This window comes from Carassius gibelio, chromosome B17 (assembly GCF_023724105.1).
Source record: "Carassius gibelio isolate Cgi1373 ecotype wild population from Czech Republic chromosome B17, carGib1.2-hapl.c, whole genome shotgun sequence".
NCBI lineage: Eukaryota > Metazoa > Chordata > Actinopteri > Cypriniformes > Cyprinidae > Carassius > Carassius gibelio.
This window is the reverse complement of record NC_068412.1, coordinates 15,005,871-15,024,527: the sequence shown is the minus strand read 5'-3', so window position 1 is coordinate 15,024,527 and position 18,657 is coordinate 15,005,871. Positions and strand designations below refer to the sequence as shown.

The 18,657-nt window shown below is 37.1% G+C and overlaps 2 protein-coding genes and 1 long non-coding RNA gene across 3 annotated transcripts in view; 1 reads left to right on the top strand and 2 right to left on the bottom strand.

The window, feature by feature from the left end:
• The window catches only part of sptbn5 (spectrin, beta, non-erythrocytic 5), a 30,014-nt gene extending 23,000 nt beyond the window's left edge, over positions 1 to 7,014 (bottom strand). The window contains exons 1-7 of the mRNA XM_052580775.1: positions 6,870 to 7,014; positions 5,970 to 6,111; positions 4,099 to 4,266; positions 3,845 to 3,961; positions 3,601 to 3,758; positions 3,267 to 3,495; positions 128 to 762 (exon numbers count right to left, since the gene is read on the bottom strand). Coding sequence (XP_052436735.1) covers positions 128 to 762; positions 3,267 to 3,495; positions 3,601 to 3,758; positions 3,845 to 3,961; positions 4,099 to 4,266; positions 5,970 to 6,092 — 1,430 coding nt within the window. The 5' untranslated portion in view covers positions 6,093 to 6,111; positions 6,870 to 7,014. The remainder of the gene's footprint in view (positions 1 to 127; positions 763 to 3,266; positions 3,496 to 3,600; positions 3,759 to 3,844; positions 3,962 to 4,098; positions 4,267 to 5,969; positions 6,112 to 6,869) is intronic.
• The window catches only part of LOC127976396 (uncharacterized), a 22,309-nt gene extending 9,521 nt beyond the window's left edge, over positions 1 to 12,788 (top strand). Inside the window, exon 4 of the long non-coding RNA XR_008157776.1 lies at positions 12,643 to 12,788. This is a non-coding gene — a long non-coding RNA (uncharacterized LOC127976396). The remainder of the gene's footprint in view (positions 1 to 12,642) is intronic.
• Positions 7,275 to 18,657, bottom strand: ehd4 (EH-domain containing 4). Its single transcript, XM_052580781.1, has 6 exons — positions 18,134 to 18,657; positions 16,828 to 17,004; positions 14,977 to 15,074; positions 12,545 to 12,957; positions 10,948 to 11,112; positions 7,275 to 9,618 (listed from the first exon to the last, which is right to left on the bottom strand). Exons 1-6 carry the CDS (start codon positions 18,361 to 18,363, stop codon positions 9,061 to 9,063), a joined length of 1,641 nt encoding a protein of 546 aa, XP_052436741.1. The 5' UTR covers positions 18,364 to 18,657; the 3' UTR covers positions 7,275 to 9,060.

The following is an 18,657-nucleotide window of genomic DNA, read 5'->3' as shown; positions in this document are numbered from 1 at the left end:
GGAAATGTTTTACTAGAAACTAATTTTTTTACATGTCTTTCCAATGCATTTTAATCGAACATTACAAACCGTCACAGCCCACATCCATAAGTGATTACGAACTACCTACTATTCTTTGCCCTCTCACCTGCGAATCACTTGTTCCTTGCTGTGGTAGTTCTCTTTTTCAATAACAGCAGCCATTTTACTTAAAGCACGGAAACGCGGTTCCCGAGCCAGCACATCCGCTCCCAGGGCCTCCAGTTTGCGAGATGCTGTCTCAGCCTCCTCCAGTCTCTGCAGACCTTCCAGGTGTTGTTGTTGGATCAGATGCAGAGTGTCCTCCAGGTAGCTCTCCCTCAGTGTAGCCTTACGGTCAAACTTCTGGGCCAGCTGTTCCAGCTGCTCCAGCCGCATCAGCGCACTCTGGAGGGCTCTCTCTCGCAGGTGTTCTGCTCGCTCTAGAAAGGTCCAGTTCCTTTCGATATCCCCTAAGGTCTTGCCTTCTGGAGGAATATAGTCCCACTGGTTGTTTGCTCTTAGTTTGGTTCGCAAGTTGAAGAGGTGGGCCTCGATGCCCCCTCTTTCCTGGTACTTGGGAGGCTTCTCAATAGTACGATATGTCTTGAAGGCAGAAACCAGATGCTGCATTTCTCGCAATGAGTTGGGAAAAGAATGGTCATTGAGCTCCATCACCTTGGTCTTGATCCAGCGTAACAAATCAGACACCATGCTCTCATACATGCGCTTCATATCATCCAGCTCTTTCAGAAGGTCAACAATCTGCAGGCAAAGATAAACTATATATTTTAGAAAACACCAATGTTGAAGCAGATGAATGAAATTCAAAAGCACAGATTTTATCTAACAGTAACATCAGTACTAAACATTAAACATCATGATTTAAAAAGTAAATAATAACAGAAATAGACTATATTTTGATCACAGGTTGTATTTCTTCGAAGGATGGGGAGCATTTGCTCAGCAGCTACACTGACATCTATCTACTTAATACACACCTTTCCCACTTCTGGAAGACTCCTCTCCGGATCAATAATTGTTTGTCTCATGTTCTGCCATCGCAGCCACTGACTGCTGAAATAGCCACTGAAAGCCATTGTCATCTAGTGTCCCAACAGTCTCACACCTGAGAGCTGGCGGTCTTACCATGAAATGAAATTTAGAGTCTTGACATCTCAGAGCCTGGCTGGGCTCAACTTCGTCCCATCCATCCATATATCCAACAAGATCTCTGTCATTGTTTCATACACTTTTTGTGACAGCTAACACTACTCCACAGCTGTGACCCATTCAACACATACCGGTATTTCTATTCACACTTGTAGACATGGTGTTGAGTGAAAGTGTCATACTGCACAGGAAGAACAGTACACTTCACACCCCTGTTTCTCTCCATGTGTATCCTGCCAGCATGTTAATGGCATCGCCTGAACTCTGAGCTCGTCTTTGCTAGATCAACTCCTGTTGTCTAAAGAGTATCTGAGGACGTCTTCCTCCATATTGTCAGCATTATCCGAAAAGCTGTTTCTTGACTACGCAGTGCAGACAACTAACTTTCTTGTTTAGCAGCATTTACAGCCTAGAGTTTACACTGATCTGATTAAGCCCAGGGCTCCTCCTTTTGACCCACAGTCAAATCCACTAATCCTAAAGGGTTTGAGATTAGAGTCCTGATTCAACACCACTGCAGCTGCAATTCATTCTTTCACAAACAGAGTGCGCCAGTGTTTAACATTTCCTGAAAAAGCTATAAGGACGTTTATGTGACACTGCATTGTCTCAGTGGACCAAATCAAAGAGTGTATATCTTTTGTTATAATAATCACATCTACTCCAAACCCAGTCTGAAATAGACACCCTAAGGAAATACATCTTATATCACTAACAACTCTTTTTCCATTGGTATTAATGCAGTTCATAGTATTACTGCTACTACCACTTAGTTAACGTCTGTGTAAAGGCAAGTTAGAGAATTGTTTATAAACACATAAATATTAGAAATGTATTGTTGAAAACACCTTACAAAGACTGTGCCCTATGTACTACTGAATTCTGGATTTAGACCATTAAACAGTTTTTCACCATTTTTGTGTTCAGTATTTTTTGGGCAGGCCTAAGATAAAGTCTTGATGGTGCAAAGGAGCCACTGAGCATGGGTCTTCCCCAACACAATAATAAACTTGTTCGAGATGCATCTGCGCTGTGCAGACCAATCGGCAAATGGAATTAAAGTACCGCTACATCCATAAGAGAGCAAATGTCTCTTTATGCTTTTTAATTTTCACGCATCTCGAATAAGCCTAATAAGTAAAGCGCATTAGCGCATGGTTCACCTGGTCAATCAAGAGTTACTGTCAATACTGTTAGTTACTACAGTCTACAGTTTGCTAGCTAGCTATGCCTTTGTCACGTAAGTGCATATTACCAAACATGTGTGGCTGTGTAAATTCATTAAAGAGGGATCATCTATTCAGGCTGTAGTGGTATTCGACAGTTGATAGAGGCATGGTGATGCTGGTATGACGCTTTTGGGAAACTACACCGCTATCCCGTGAGTGGGCATGGTTCAGCACCAACAGTGGACATGCCCCCAGCGTTTGAGAGCAGAGAATACTGCTCTTTTTATATTATTTGCTTGCCTTTTTTCATTTGAATTTTGCTGAGTGGTTGATAACACATTTTTCTGTGAAGTGACAAACTCAGAACACATATTTAATATTGCTTTACATATACTTTATGTAAATTGCCTACGTATGTCGGGACACTCCATCAATATAACTTTTTAAATATTTTTCTGCCTGTATTATCACCAGGTAAAAATCAAGTCTAATAGCTTAGAAATTGAATTGAATTGAATACCTCTTCTCAACAAACTATAACTAGACTATTTGAGGTATCATTCATGTTTATATTATTCTCCATTGTTTGTAATAAGGCACTGAAGTCATTCAAAATCCTTAATATCTGTAAAAAAATTAACCATATCTTTTCTCTAAATGCATATTATTGATCTTATAGAGAACAATTCATCCAAACATGCTGAACTGAGACATCTCTCTGGTGTGTTCTGATGTCACAAACCACACCCCTTTCTTACATCCGACTGTAAGTTTCTATTCGGATCTGCCTCCATCCAGTCTACAACTGATGCCCTTGTTCTGCACTTTTTTCTTTACAATAATCTGTTTCACTTGGATATACACCACAATATGGAAGAAAAGCTTCCCATTGCATTTTACATTACTTCAAATTACATGTTAACTAACCTTAGCTATCCTCTTCTGGATAGTCTGACCTTGCTTCATTTTGGAGAAGTAGTGGTAGTACAGGGAGACATAAGTCATGATAGACTTCTCATCAGGATGGGGCACCATGACATCTTCCACATCCAGGAGTTGCATTATCCCAAACTCATCCTCTGCCAGAGTGAAAGCATGGGTGAGGCTCCTCATCGGATCATCCTGGCGTAGTCGGTTGTAGTCAAAAAGATCAGGCCTGGAACAGTGTTATCAAAACATCATGAGACTGAAGTAGTGGAAAGGGAACATAGTCAAATTCCATTCCTTATCAAAAGAGAATGCTATCCACTGAAAATACTACCGATGGGCATGAATAAGAGCATTAAAGGCCAGTCCATCTCTCCAGCTGCTTGAGAAGTCTTGCACATTTACATTGGCGTAACCGGCGGTCTTACGCTGACACCATATCAGTAGAGCTTCTTTGGCAGAGCGCTGAGCACCACTGGCATCACCACCAGCCTGAAACCAAAATAGGATGTGAACATAGTCATAAGGGCACTTTTTGCATTATAGAACATTTATAGAGGCCACTCGCAAGGCCTTACCTCAACAATATTGATGACTCCAATCTGGAAGCGGAGAATGATGATCCAAATTAAGCCCAGGATCAGGGTTCTGTCTCCATCCACAATATTTTCTGGACCAATCAGATCTACTCTGATCTACAGGAAGATGAGCAGAGTCCTACAATCATTCCATTTTTCAATTATTCCACAATTTAGAGATGTTACATTGTAGAAGTAATACTTTTTAAAAGGTACATTTCAGAGATTTGCACAATGTATTTCTTCCAGTGTACCTTGGTTTTAAGGAAATTAATGGCATTGCTGTTATTTTCCAGACAATGAACTCTTAGGGTGCGTCGACTGGGAGTGGGCAGTTTCTCCCCAGAGATGAGCTCCAAAAGTCGCACGAGATGTACACCAGTTCTTAGATCAGTATATACATCAGTCAAGTCAACCTTTTCCTTTAAAGTGAATGCACATTAAAATAAAATTACACACATTTCCATTACACCCAGTATATCAAACTATATACCAAACTATAAAGTGGGAAGACATCGGCTAACAAGCATATTCCAGGAAGTGATATACATGTTCTTATATCCTATAACTGCATTTGTTTTATGCATCATAGGCAGTTTGAAACAAGCATGAAATCAGCAGCTGGCTTTGTTTTACCATTGTGTTTGGCTAATTACCAGTGTATTCCACTATGACGTGACTCACTCACACTTCTCTCAGTAAAGCCATCCTGCTCTCAGCTTTCAAGCAAGAGACTTGCAACCACTCCCTAATCCATGTGTTGTGGGAATCTGATGTCTCTCAACAGATCTGCTTAATGCCTCCCAATAAGCTCAGCTTACCCAGAGAATGAATCGAGGGAGCTTAGAGCACACCCTGCTTCTCTGGTGGGCCTTCAGGGAGCAATAATAAAAAAGTAAAATGTGCTTGCAATTACTGCAAACCGTTTTACAGCTTTCATAATTGCTTTTAAAAACTTTTGGCCTTTAGCTAACTTGCATGGAACTGATAACCAGCTAGTACAAGAGTGGAATAGATTTTCTCAGAAAGCAACATTTAGGTTTTTAATGGTAAGTTTGATCTTTTATATGAAACAAGTTATGAACAGTGTGGTTTGATACAGAACAATACACAGGAGCAACTGAGGAAGGGGAAAAGGAAAGGGAAATGTTTAAAACACATTTTTTTTCAGATAGCACCCTGTATACAGCTATTAATATATTTGTGTGCCCTAAGGTTGTTGTTACACCACTTGTCTGTTTTAACATCTTCCTGCTTTTAGGGTTTTATGTAAGTTAAGTCTCTCAGTTGGTTCACACTACAATGGCAGTAAGTACGAGAGGAGGTAATATGTAACCACTGTTAAATATAACTCAAAAGGAGACCAATGGGGTGGAAGAATATGGGATAAAAAATTTTTTTTACGATGACAGTCAAGGTGGTATTATTTTCTTCCTTCCTAAATCTAATATTGGTGATGTTGATGTAATACAAGGTAAATCATCTTTGTTTTTCCCTCGCCTATTCTGATCTGTAAAAAACGAAAGGTTTACATAACAGAGTATAAAAATTAACTATTGAGGTTTCCTTTGTCACTTTGCCACTTTCTCTCACTTTCCCGCTTTCTCTCATCATTATTGAATTCAATCTCAGAGTCTGTATACAGAAAACAGTGGTCTAACTTGTTTAAGTAAGCAACTAAACGAACTGTGCACTTATCATGAGACAAGTACATAAAGTGTGTGGTAATGTAGTGGACAATGATAAAATTATTATGACCTTAACTGGGTTCAAGGGTTCACAACTAGAGGCAATCATGCTGGAGTGAGCATATCATAAACTAAAGTAAGTCACAAGAATAGAGTCAGGATTACTAACGTTAGATATCACCAAAGTTATCTTGATATCTTGTTGTGTATTATAAAGTTTTGTGTAATCAAATTGCTGTGTCGCCAGCAGATATCACTGATTAATCTAAGTGGATTATTAATATATTTGTAGATAGACATAGCAAGGGTTGATCATGACACATTTGAAATGTAAGCTTTAGTTAAAGTGTTGGTGCTCAGCTGTGTCTCTGATTGTAGATCTTGTTGCCTGAACTAGCTTTGAGGTTCAGGAAAGCTTTGGATGGACTTATTCATACCCCGTTCTTTGAGAAGACACTGTTCATCCATTTTGTGTAGGTCTTCTTCTGCACTGTCATCCGCTGTTCCTGGAGCTCTCGGAACCGGCCATCCGACTCCTCTCCATCTCCCTGTTTAAACATCTCCTGACTGTGTTAGTCCCTGAAAACAACACATGACAAATGCATGTAACTCTTTCAAAAATACAAAAACCAGAGACCACAGATTGTTCATTTACAATAAATAGCTGCCCACAATGAGTTTAAAAATTAAGCCATACACATGATTGGTGAGGCCTTTAAGTTTCGATTTTTGAGCTCTGTCGGTAAGTTAAAATAAAATAGGATAGCACCAAGGAAATGTCACTGTGAAAGTTAAATATGACTCAAGATATGTAATTCTCCATTTATAAATCAACTTTGTTCTCTTATGTTTGAGGAAGTGAAAGCATAAGGGCAATCATGCCTCTCCCGCTGAAGGATCATAAAAATACCTAGCATTTCCAAATCGGGTGATAAATTCAATATGCTGTGATCAAGGATTACAAGTTTACTTTGTAAACTGGCCAACATTTCATGTCTTAGTACTTTTCAAATAGAAATTATTTATTCAAATTCAAATGCTATGGTGCTATATATATATATATATATATATATATCTATCTATATATATCTTTTTATATCAATATGTATAATTCGGTGAAACAGACATTTGTTTTAACCTAAAACAATATGAACAATTAAACTGTAATATTACACATCTCTGTAGGCAAACGTCATTTCATTTTTACATAATCTGTATTTTATGTTTCTAAAATGTTGCAATTTGTAATTTCCTACAACTATTTGAAACACTTGCAAAAAGTATTACATTTGTTATATTGTGAAGCGCAGAATGCAATATTTTTCAAATGTACTTACCCTTCTCAAGGTTTGTTTTCAGCACTTAAGCACAGTCAATGCTAATCAGAGATTTTCATTATAGGCAAAAATTCATGATTGGAGAGTAATTTGATAAATCCTCTTTGAGACTGATCAGTGTTAAGGAACTGAACTGAACTTTGATGCTGTTTTAATGGACTGAAAGGGAGGGTACTTCTCACTCACCTGACCATGTACTACATGAGGGGTAAAGGTTGCAGTCATATTCAGTATTTCATGCAATTCAGCAGCACACGCCTCTCTACAGGCCCATCCAGGAACAGCCATGCTAGATGTATGCAAATTGATTTGGGGTTGAAAAAACTGAAATTACTGGAATTAAAAAAAAGACTGTTCAAGTTTTTTTTTAAGAATTTCAAAATAAAGTCTTGGAGAAACAATACATTTTCATTTGAATTAAAAACATTTATTACATTCTCTCATTTCATTTAAAATGGTATCTAAAATTAGCAAATTACATATTAAAGTATAGGAAGCACCATTAAACACCAAATATAAATGTACTTAAGTGTATGGGAAACTTCAACAGAATGGCTTTAATCACATTTTACAGTAATCTTAACTTTACCTGCACATAAACACAATGATTTTTTCATGTTTAAAAGCCTTAAGAGTAGGCCTCATGTCAATTAGTTACAGTCTAGTTCATATAATCCATCTCTGAGCTGACAGAAACAATCTCCGTATATAAGTTAAAATGTACATATGGTTATAGTGACAGTGTTAACATACATAATTACATTCATCTGCATACGGCATAAAGGAGTTTCATAATGACTTCATAATTCAATAGCAGTTATTTGTGCCTCGGAAATATAAACACTGTGTTTAATTCAATGTTTCTTACTGTCATTGTATATAACATTATTAATTGTTTGTTAAATCTTTATATACATAACGTTTTTTTTTCTTTCCAGACTGACAATCTCAAAAAAAGTAAGGAAGTAGTATGGTACTGGAACACTCATGAATACTGAATTTGTAGAATGTTTTTACTGGATTATATTTTAAAATGTAGATGTTTCCCATTTCGGTAACACTTTAGAATAAGGTTTCATTAGTTAATGTTCGTTAACTACTTTATTTAACATGAACTAAGCAAGAACAATCCTTCTACAGCATTTCTTTATCTTAGTTAATGATGATTTCAACATTTACTAATGTATTATTCAAATCAAATGTTGTGCTTGTTAACATAATGCACTGTGAATTAGCACGAACTAACAATGATTAACTGTATTTTCATTAACTAATATTAACAAAGATCAATAAATGCAGTAATAAATGTATTGTTCATTGTTTGTTCATGTTAGTTTATACATTAACTAACATTAACTAATTGAGCCTTATTCTAAAGTGTTACCCACATTTCTAAATACTATAAACTACTTTAACTCTTCACAATCTATGTAATGTCAGTGTAAAACAGAAATATTATACACAACAACAAAACTTTGGCAAAAATCAGAGCTTTCTAGTATAATATCGTTATAAATTTGTACATTTAATCAATGTCACATAATTAGATCCCCAAAAAGTAACACCCAGTGTAAGAAAAGTGTATGTAGTATAATTTGTATGTAGTATTGAACATAGTTTTAATTTGCATCATGAAACACTGAATCACTCTCATTTTCTCTCTATTTCAGCATTATGATGTAGTTCATATGAAAAGTGTACATTCATGGAAAAAATAATATATTGTGTTTCAAAATTAATTTAATAGACATTCCCACTGTCAAAATGAATGAAATTAATGGATGATAGTGTCATGTATATGTTATATTTTTGGCGGCTGTTATGCATACTTAACTGAAGTTGTTATTTATTGTGAAATACAACTGCACTACCATAAATTTTCAGTTTGCCAGCACAAGTCGAAATAACACATGGTCAGGGACAACATTTAGAAGTAATCAATTACATGGGCTATAATTTTTATATATATATATATATATATATATATATATATATATATATATATATATATGTCTTTCAAAAGTGTGCACGTATATTCAAACACACTTAATCTTGAGCATGTGAAAGTCACACATCTGCTGATGAAAGATGGCTTAACCAATAAAGGTTATGGTCTTTCAATAAAGACTTCAGTATTCAAAGGCCACTTTGTGCTAGAAGCTGACTGATAAATATGAAGATATGAAGATGATCAATCCTCCTGGTGGTTGTACAAGATGTCTGCAGTGGGGTTCTTCCTGTGCGATGGAGGCACTAGGTGATTTGGTAGCTCTGTAGGAAGCTCAAATCCCTCTAGCTTTACTTTAATAAGATGCTGAGCCAGAGCAAATTCTTCATCATCCAGCATGCCGTCCTTATCACAGTCTGCCAGCTTCCAGATCTTTCCCAATACAGTGTTGGGCAGACGAGAATTCATCAACTCCTTCTTGGCATTGATGCCAGTCACCTTCCCATTGATAGGCATCAGTGTGTAGAAGATTTCGTCGTAGCGATGTTTGTCGCGACTCACGATCCAGTCCTCAGTATCAGCCCCTGCACTGATACCCTCGCCATAACCATGGCCAAAAGGCCCGTCGGACGAGTCCTCAAAGGCTCCACCCATTACTACCTGAAGTGGCTGTTTGCTTTCTTCCTCTCGGATCATGTTCATCAGACTTGAGATCTTGGTGGACAACATTCTGTCCACAGATTCAATCAACTTCACCTTCAAAGAAGGGAACTTGCTGAAGTCGTAGTGTAGCAGTTGCTCCTGCATGTTAGCAGATGTGAGTGACAGAAGGAGACATTTTAATGACTGGAACACACTGGGTTAGAGTTTTTGTTCATAATTCCTAATTTTTTTTTTTTTAAATGTGTTTAAAGATCATGACTGAAACATTGATTTATAAAGTAAGGCCTAAACAAATGAGGCATCCAAGTACTGAAGTTGTTATTTCAGTGATATGAAGTCTAATTCTGGAGTGAATCAATGTCACCTCGAGTCTATTAAGAGCATAGCCTTTATCTTTTATCTTTTGCTGCCTGGAAGCTGTCTGGTTGGAAAGTTCACTGAGAGCATGTGTGCAGTCAGTAATTAGCAATGTTATTATATAAGGACTGCTGTGTCATTCTGTATCAAACCAACCAAATTTATTTTTTTTTCTGAAAAAAGATAAACACGTATAGTGATGAAAGTCAATATAGCTTACTATTTTTCAGAACCAGATTCGGAGGGGTGTACAAATGACTTAAGAAAGATTGCAGTATCATTATGTTATTTTTACACAGAGATTAGTAGGTCTGTTAGTAAAATCTGTAGACTTTAGCCGTCTTTGTTGCATTATATGCCAGTGGTGACCATTCAAAAAAGGGTAAAAGCACTTTTCAATTTTTTCTCCAAAGTTTGCATGCCTGTATCTCAAGAAGTACTAAAGATATATTAATGCCTTTTTAGATTTTGGGTCTCAACAAACTTTCCTTTTGGCATCTTCATTTTTAAGGCCCTATTTGGTTTATTTCCAAGGATATTGAAATCTCAATATGGCTCAGGAGTAAAATGATAAATTGTTTTCAGTGGTCAAAAACTGAATGTGGTTCACATACAAATAATACTTTATTTCTTTTAAAGAGGAATGTCTGAAGAACAAATCATTTTTGTTTTCAACTTTTTCATCTATCAAAACAAAAGTATCTGTATGCAAATACATTTTTCCAACAGACCTACCAATCTCTGTGTAAAAGCACAATGCTGCCATCATTCCCCACTAAATCTCAGGTGAAAATTGTCATTTTAACCCCCGCTACAAAACAGTGGATTACTCTGTAAATAGTCATCCATGATATTTAATATTTTGGCTTTCCTCACTATGCATGACCACTGGTTGAGTTGACATGGAATGACAAATTCTGCATGCTTGTACGTTAAGTAAATGTGAAAGACCCGAATCTGTTGGAAATTTTTTTCATCCAAGAACAGCTAGTGTCTCTCTAAATAAAACAAACATCCTGGTTAGTTGCGTTTAGTTTGTAAGCATATGTAGAAGCCATAATACAACATCTAATATTTACCCATGTTCCATAGAGACAGGCCAAGTCTCACCTGCATTTTAGTGACTTTAGGGAAATCTCCAGGTGAGATGTGGTGCTCTCTCTGCAGAATCTCATAGATCTCAGGCAGGTTGGCAATCAGCTCTTCCTTTTTCTTCTCTTTTCCAAACAGGGAAGGCATATCCTTCTTCAAGTAGCTGATGATGTAAGCATGCACCTATAACACACACAGCAGATTATCGGTAAATTCATGAGAAGATATGGTGGATCTGTGCTTCTAGAATAATGTGTACTGGTAATATAAGCCTATTGATTACGAGAACAAAAAAATATAGGCATACATTTTGATAATATATAATAATATAATATAATATATATAATAATAATCTTATTTTTTAGCATTATTTTTATTTATTTATGACATACAGCATAAGTTTAAATTAAAAAGTATGTTTAAAATGAACACCTAAAAGTTACAATCCAATTAAAGTAATTGAAGACCTCAAATTATATCACAATGAATTATGTTTTTTAATGTTACAATAAAATAAACAGGATCAATTTCACTATTATTTTACTATAGACAGTTTTTTTTCACATGACATCCACCTCCTGTATCTCTAGACCAGTTACATAATCAAACACCATCTGTGTGTTTACACCTTGGAAATGTCCTTGCCAAAGGACCATTCAAAAGCGTCAGTATTTACACAAACTTTTTCCTCAAAATAGAGGAAGTACACCACCAGAGATCCAAATTAAGACTGGGCTTTTCCTTTTTAAGACATGTTTATTCCTCTTACGGATGATTGGCGGCTTGAGGAGGACAGGAAAGGCGTAAACATGACGAGTAACAAGACTAAGTGGGGTGGAGAGGTTAGGAAAAATAAGGGCCGTGCTCTCTTCAAGCCCGTTACACACATTCCTTTGTACCATGGAAAGGGACTTTTCTGGGCTTTTCCAGGAGATGGAGAAGGCATTTAACTGCCTCACATGGCTTTACCATTACAGGAAGGCATGCACAGGGCTTCAGGATTCCTGTTTGCTGGGTGTGTTTAGAAAATATTGCGGAAGAGATAAGACACACTTTCTGTCATGGTTCCATGAGTGAATTGTTTATACATCCACATTTAAGTGCTAAGGCACAACCAGGTTGGGTTAAATGGGGCTCATGTGGTACAGTGTGTAAGTTTAACAGTGCACTCAGCCAGAAACAATAGTAGTTGAACTGAGGTCAAACACAAGACAAAATAACAGACAATGTGCAGCGATCCTGGAAAGTTTATAAGGCATATTATTAATAATAATTATAATTAATAAATATTAATAATTATTTCCAAATAATATTAATACATCAACACTTAAAATATTGAAATCTAATATGTATAAACATTATTTATAATTAACTTATTTTAAACGAAAATACTAAAATAAGATTAAAATGATAGAATAGGCGGATAAGTATATAAAAAGAATACCACTATTACTATATAATACAATTATATGACAAATCTCAGGCATAATATACAGCATTTTATGCATTTAATTTTAACATACATAAAAAAAAAAAAAAAACACCCAACAATTTTTTTAAGAATCAAAATGCATTTCTAAGTGGACTGCTAAGTTGTAATGTTATAAACCCTTACCTTAGCAAGCCGAGCTCTTTTGACAAGGTCATTCAGCTTACGCAGGGCAGCGTTGCGAGGCAAACTCTGGATATCTCTGAAGAGATCTTGTGTTTCAGCTTCAAACAGACGCCGGTTTTCTGCATTTTGGAGAGGTTTGGCCCAAAAAGAACCGAGATAGACCCTCACTACCTCTGGAGTATTGATCACCTTCCCCAGCGACCACATCAGCGCACCATAAACTCGCATCATCTGCTGGGTGTCCACCTGGTCAGCCTTGTTCAACACCACACGGATTTTGTCATCCTGCCCACGGAAAGCTTTGATCGCTTCAGAAAACTCATCAGATATGTCTAGCTTATGGGCGTCAAAGAGGAGAATGATACGGTCCACTCGCTCTCCAAACCAGCGCAGAACCTCTGAGAAATCATAGCCTGTGGGGAAAATATGTCAATAGAGTAGAATTAAAATGTACTGCATTGCCCTGCTTGTTGGAGAAAACAGATTGAGTGCACTGCATTCAGTACACACCATAGAGATAATATACTTTTACTATTATTATAAATAAACTATTTCACAAATGGAAAATGTGTTCAACTGTCAACATTTCATTATGAATAAATAATGGTTACCCCTTTCCTTCTGTAGCTGGAAGAAATGGGTATAGAAAGCGAGAAGGACATAAAGATCAGCTTCCAAGCCTTGTGCACAGGTCACTGATCTGTCATAACCTTGAGAACCTCATAGAGACAGGGACATCTGTCTGACAACTTCAATTCTTATTCACATATAGCTTAATATTAAAACAGTGCAAATTCAGATTTTAAAGCAATGAGACCTGCTTATCCAACCACCCAGCAGTCATGAGGAAATTACACTGTTCCAACAACAACGGCATGGATTACACATCGCTATAAAAATTTAGCAAAAAGCTCTGCCAAGATTTTACAAAGGAGGAGCTCAGTGCCTAGAGTGTGGGAGCCATCAATGAGGTTCCATGTAAAGCAACTAAGTACAGAATAAGGAGTGTAAATTAACTTTTTATTCTGACTCAAAATTTTTTTATTAAACATGTAAAGTTAAAATGTACATAAATGTAAAGGGAACATAAATGTATAGTCTCGGCTACTATACCATTAGCCATAGTTCAATTTAATTTAATCCTACAGTGTGATGATTACATTTTTAAAAGTACAAACAGTCCAAACTTCATGCATTATAATTATAAAAATCAGCAATATATTTTTTTAAATTGTATAAAAAATTAGATGGTTGTTGCATGTCACACCAGAGGTTGTCAACTTACCAGCATTATTTCCCATAAATATTTAATCACTTTAATAAAGAGCAGCCTAAATATAAATATGCTGCTCATTTATAACATTTAGAAACTGGAAAGATTTAAAGTGGGCACAACACAAATGTCTGGATGCAAAATTCAGTAATTTTCATATTTAGAAAAATTCAATCGTATTAAAAATGGAATGGGATTAAAGCATAAGGTTAATGGTGCATCTTAAGATGTTTCAGAGACGCTAACGTAAGAGGAATGTAACCTCAGCTGAGAAGAGCTAAAGCAGGAACAGATGTGGAACGCCCGTGCACATTGTTATCCCTCATGTCCGAAGTGCTGTTCTACATTTGTGCCACCAGGCCTAACACCCGCGGTGTACCTCTGCTGCTGTGCATTTTCATAGATAACACTTGTGCAGCATCAACAAGCATATCTCATGACTGTAAAGAATGGCTTGGCCAGATCTCTGCCTTAAAAAAAAAGTTAAACAAATCATGTAGCAGCTTGTTTTGTTAATTGATTAACTAGTAACACATAAGCACCAGCAGTATGCTGATATAAATCCTGAAGTGTATTTGGCAAGCTTAACACATGCTTTTAAAATGAGGAAAAAGAAAGTGAGAAATGCTGACTTCATAACACCACAGACCCATCATGGTTTCCAGCATGTCTGCTGGTATCATGTAATGGGTGACGGAGGGAAAAGACAGGGGAAATGTATAATGAAACGGGCCATATCTGGTGACTAAAAAGAAAACTAATGACTTAAGCATTATGATTGTTCGTTATACTGGGAACATGCATCACACTAAATGGGAAATTTTCAATGAGAAATAGCCACAGAGACTCCAGGGTGAAGAATTCTGCCAAGGCTAAACAGCAGATTTCATATTGTTTTGGTCATGTGACATTATTTTCCCTTTACTAAGCATCCAGTTGTCACTAGGCTCACCTTGACAAACAGCTCTTCTCTGATAAGCATATTTGAAGGAGCACTTCAGTGGAATCAGGTATATTTGATGGTGTCTGATTTTTCATTTGATATCCCACTGCATGTGTGTGGCCACGTGACAGAGTCTGGCCTTTGTTTGTAATGCAATACTACAAAGACTAGAGTGAGCAGTCTCCTGTACAGTAAACACTCACTGCAGCCACTGACCTCTGCTTATGCGCTGCTTCTCGCCAGACAAGATCCCTGGCGTGTCGATGATGCTAATGCTCTGCAGAACTTGGTTGGGCATTTGTGAGCAGATGAACCTGGTGAGACAGATGGAGAGAGTTCATCACCTCATGTTATCACCGGAAATGCTGGTAGTATCACTACATTTGGTGATTGACTCATTTGATCTGAGTCGTGGGAAAATATGGCACCTGAGAAACATTTTCTCTTTAAATTATTTCAAAGAATAAAGCTAGAAACATTTAAAAAAACTACAGGAGAATACAATTGCAAATAAGTTCAAGCCACTTTATAAAAACAAAAGGAGACTAACATGCTGTATATTTAACTTCAGATTAAACAGGGCTTACTAAATAAATAAATGTGGTCACATTTACCATTGCTCTGCGAAATTTCACAGAAACTGTTCTTCATGTATTGCAAAACCACTAACAGTGGAACTTTTTTGCCCACAGATTTTTGCATATATTTTGTAAATGTGACCACATATTAACAGAGGCAAACTTTCTATACTTTTTTGATTTGCATCCATCCAGAAGACATGCATTAATGCATGAATAATATTCATAAAACTATTATTTAATCTCCATGTGAGGGAATATTATAGTGATGTTAAGATTGCAACACTGTCCCAAGTGAGTTGAAGGATGTATTTTTGTTATTTTTTTTATAAAACCTTAGAGGAAATTGCAACATCTGTAAGCAAACATCACCTGTCAGCTGCAGAGCAGAAAGACACGCTGAGAAATAGAGGAAGAAGCATTTGACCAAGTTTCATTTTCAAGTAAATTACACATGCATTTTATTCAAAAGAGCCAGTATATAAAAGCGAGGAGAGAATAAGTAAAAGAAACTGCTGTGCCCATACGTGTTATCATATGACGCACAACAGGGTCCACAGGATACAAAGTGTATTGTTTTGAGGTTCCTTTGGAGGAGAGGAGATGTTCTCTGTCAAGTGTGCCTTTGACCTCTGTAGTGGTGACTGTGAAAGAAGTACTTACCAATTTCCCTTCCACGTAAATATCCAGCAAACAGGAAAAAAACCTTTGTCTAACTGTCTAGATACTAAAATTAAACATTAAAACTTGTGGAAGCTCATGCAACACCTATAGTTACCTAAAAGGAGAAGTAACCAAGTCCCTTTACATAGTTTTTGAGACACTTCGTGGAAAAAATTTGCCTGTAATAAAAAAGCGGGCAGCTGGAGGAAAGGAAGAAATGAATGAGCAGCAGAATGAGATGGGTAGAAAAACATCTTAACCTGTTAAGAGTGTATAGTGACAACTGCATAGCATTGTGACATAATATATAGTGTGAAAGCATGGTCTTAATGTAGTCTTTTTATAGTTAAACTGTAAATCTTAAACTGTATTTAGGATATTCCAGACAGTTTTCCATATCCTATACCACTGCCAGAGCAAGATAAAGGAAAATCCTTGTTTTGGCAACGGCCCGGGCAAGAGGGAAATCCGTTTCAGAATGTAGCGAGGACCAATATGTGCCCGCATCCTAGAATTCCCTGCTGCATGCCATGATGCCTAACAACTGTCCTCCTTGCTCAAGCTTGATTGAACACTGGACAATGGTGTTATTAATTTGTGTCTAAAAGGTAAATGACAGTCAGAGATGACTTCAGTTTCAAACAACATGAGAATGTGTAATTGGTGACCATTTCCATTTTAGGGAGAAATTCCAAATTCCAATATTTTCAGAAAGCAAAGAGCCTCTGAGTAAGATTGTATTTAAGACACTTGATTGAAGAACTAGTCATAATCATTGAAGCTCAAATCTAAAGAGTAGGGATTGGGCTCGATATTTGATATTTACCTATTTAAGAAGGCATTTCCAAATGCATTGAGCTTGCGGAAGGGTTTCTTGGGGTCAACAACCAAGGCATTTCCAGGAACAATCCCCTCGTTCTCATTGTACATCACAGCTATGAATCCATCCGTCGTTGGTTCAGGGCCAATTCGCATTCCTGGAAAATCTTGCTCCAGAAGATACCTGCAGGAGGAAGAGGTCAAATATTAACAGACCACTACTTAGTTAATTTGAGTGGCATGATCATGTGACAGCACAGGCTAACAACAAGATGTCATGGTTGGGTGAGAATAAAACGAATGGAACAAATGCTGCAACAATTTATTTAAAATGCTACCCAATAGCCTTTAGGTTGAGACAAATAAACGTCAAGGATCAAAGCTAAACAGTGGCACTTAACCTTTGGACAAATGCTAGAATGTGAAAACAGACCTATTCATTAGTCTCACTCTTCCTGGATCCCTACCACATCCTGCAGGAGGATGAGAATGTGTCAAAGGTTGCCGAGCAAAGAAACACACATGGCTTGCCTTGTCATTAAAATCTATCAAAACATAAGGGAACTATGAATCGGACTGTATTCATTGTTAAATATGGCTGAATTACTCCTTTGTGTGCATGTGTGATTTAAGAGACATGAAAACCATTTTACGAGGGGAGGTGAAAAAAGAAATACAAACATAAGTTGTCTCTCAAACTCATATAATTAGCAACTTCTTATTCATTCAACTGCAATAGTGTTTAAATAGTCTTAAATATCCATCATTTTCAAAAAATGACCTTATGGTTTACATTATTAAGGGCTGATTTGGTAATAAGCCAGTTCTAGTTTGAGAGGAGTTCAACATGAAACAGTTATTGGATTTTCTCATTCATTCAGAGACGGTCTTAGAATAGGAGCTGATGAGCAGCAGCACAGACATCAAAGCTAAATGGTATTGACCTACAGTGAAAAGCCAATAAGAAGAATAATGATGCTTTTATGAGTTGTTTACATACTGTCCAGCCTTCTGCACCTTTTCACAGATGAATGGACTATGTGAGCTGGCATGAGCTGTTTTTACACACACCCCTTGCCAGGGTTTGCAACAACCACAAAGAGCTGACTGTACTGAACTTAACACGTGTACATGCTGTTCTTTGGGAAATTAAATAAGTACGTGAAAAATAAATTCTCAATAAATAAACGTTTCATGCGTTTCTTGACTTGCCAGACATTACAATTCATTCAAGCAAAGAACATTGACAGAAAAGTTTACTGCTTAGTGTTTTGCCGACACACGCACACTTATTTGTCAGAGCCATGCATTACCTGATGAAAGTGGTCTTCCCTGTGGAATACTGTCCGACCAGAAGAACCATAGGCTTGCTCTGGAAGTCCGCCTCCTCCAGCGCCGGTGAATGGAAGTCATGGAAGAGGTAGGTCTCCTCCAAAGGCAGAAGTTTTTTAGTATAAAGACTCTGAAGTCCTTCAATCACTGTTTGAAACACGTCTCCCTCCTTGTTCCTTCCACCCTGTTCCTTATTTACCCAAGTGAACATGATGCCGTTCCTCGCAGAGCTCTTTTATACGTGATGCAACCTTGGTTCTCTTTTTAAATGTGAGGAATTTAAAACTATCCTAGAGTTTTTTTTTTTTTAATCCTTTTTTTTTTTTTTTTGTATTGGTGTTGACACTAGCCCGTCTACCGGCCTCTGCGCGGACTGTCCAGCTGTGTGCGTCGCCGTGACCTCACCTGTATCCTTTTATGTGACGCTCTCTTTCTCGTGACGCTGGTGTGAATATTCATGAGCTGGAGAGTTCCCGCTGCTGAGGTCGGCTTGTTAGGGTTGTTA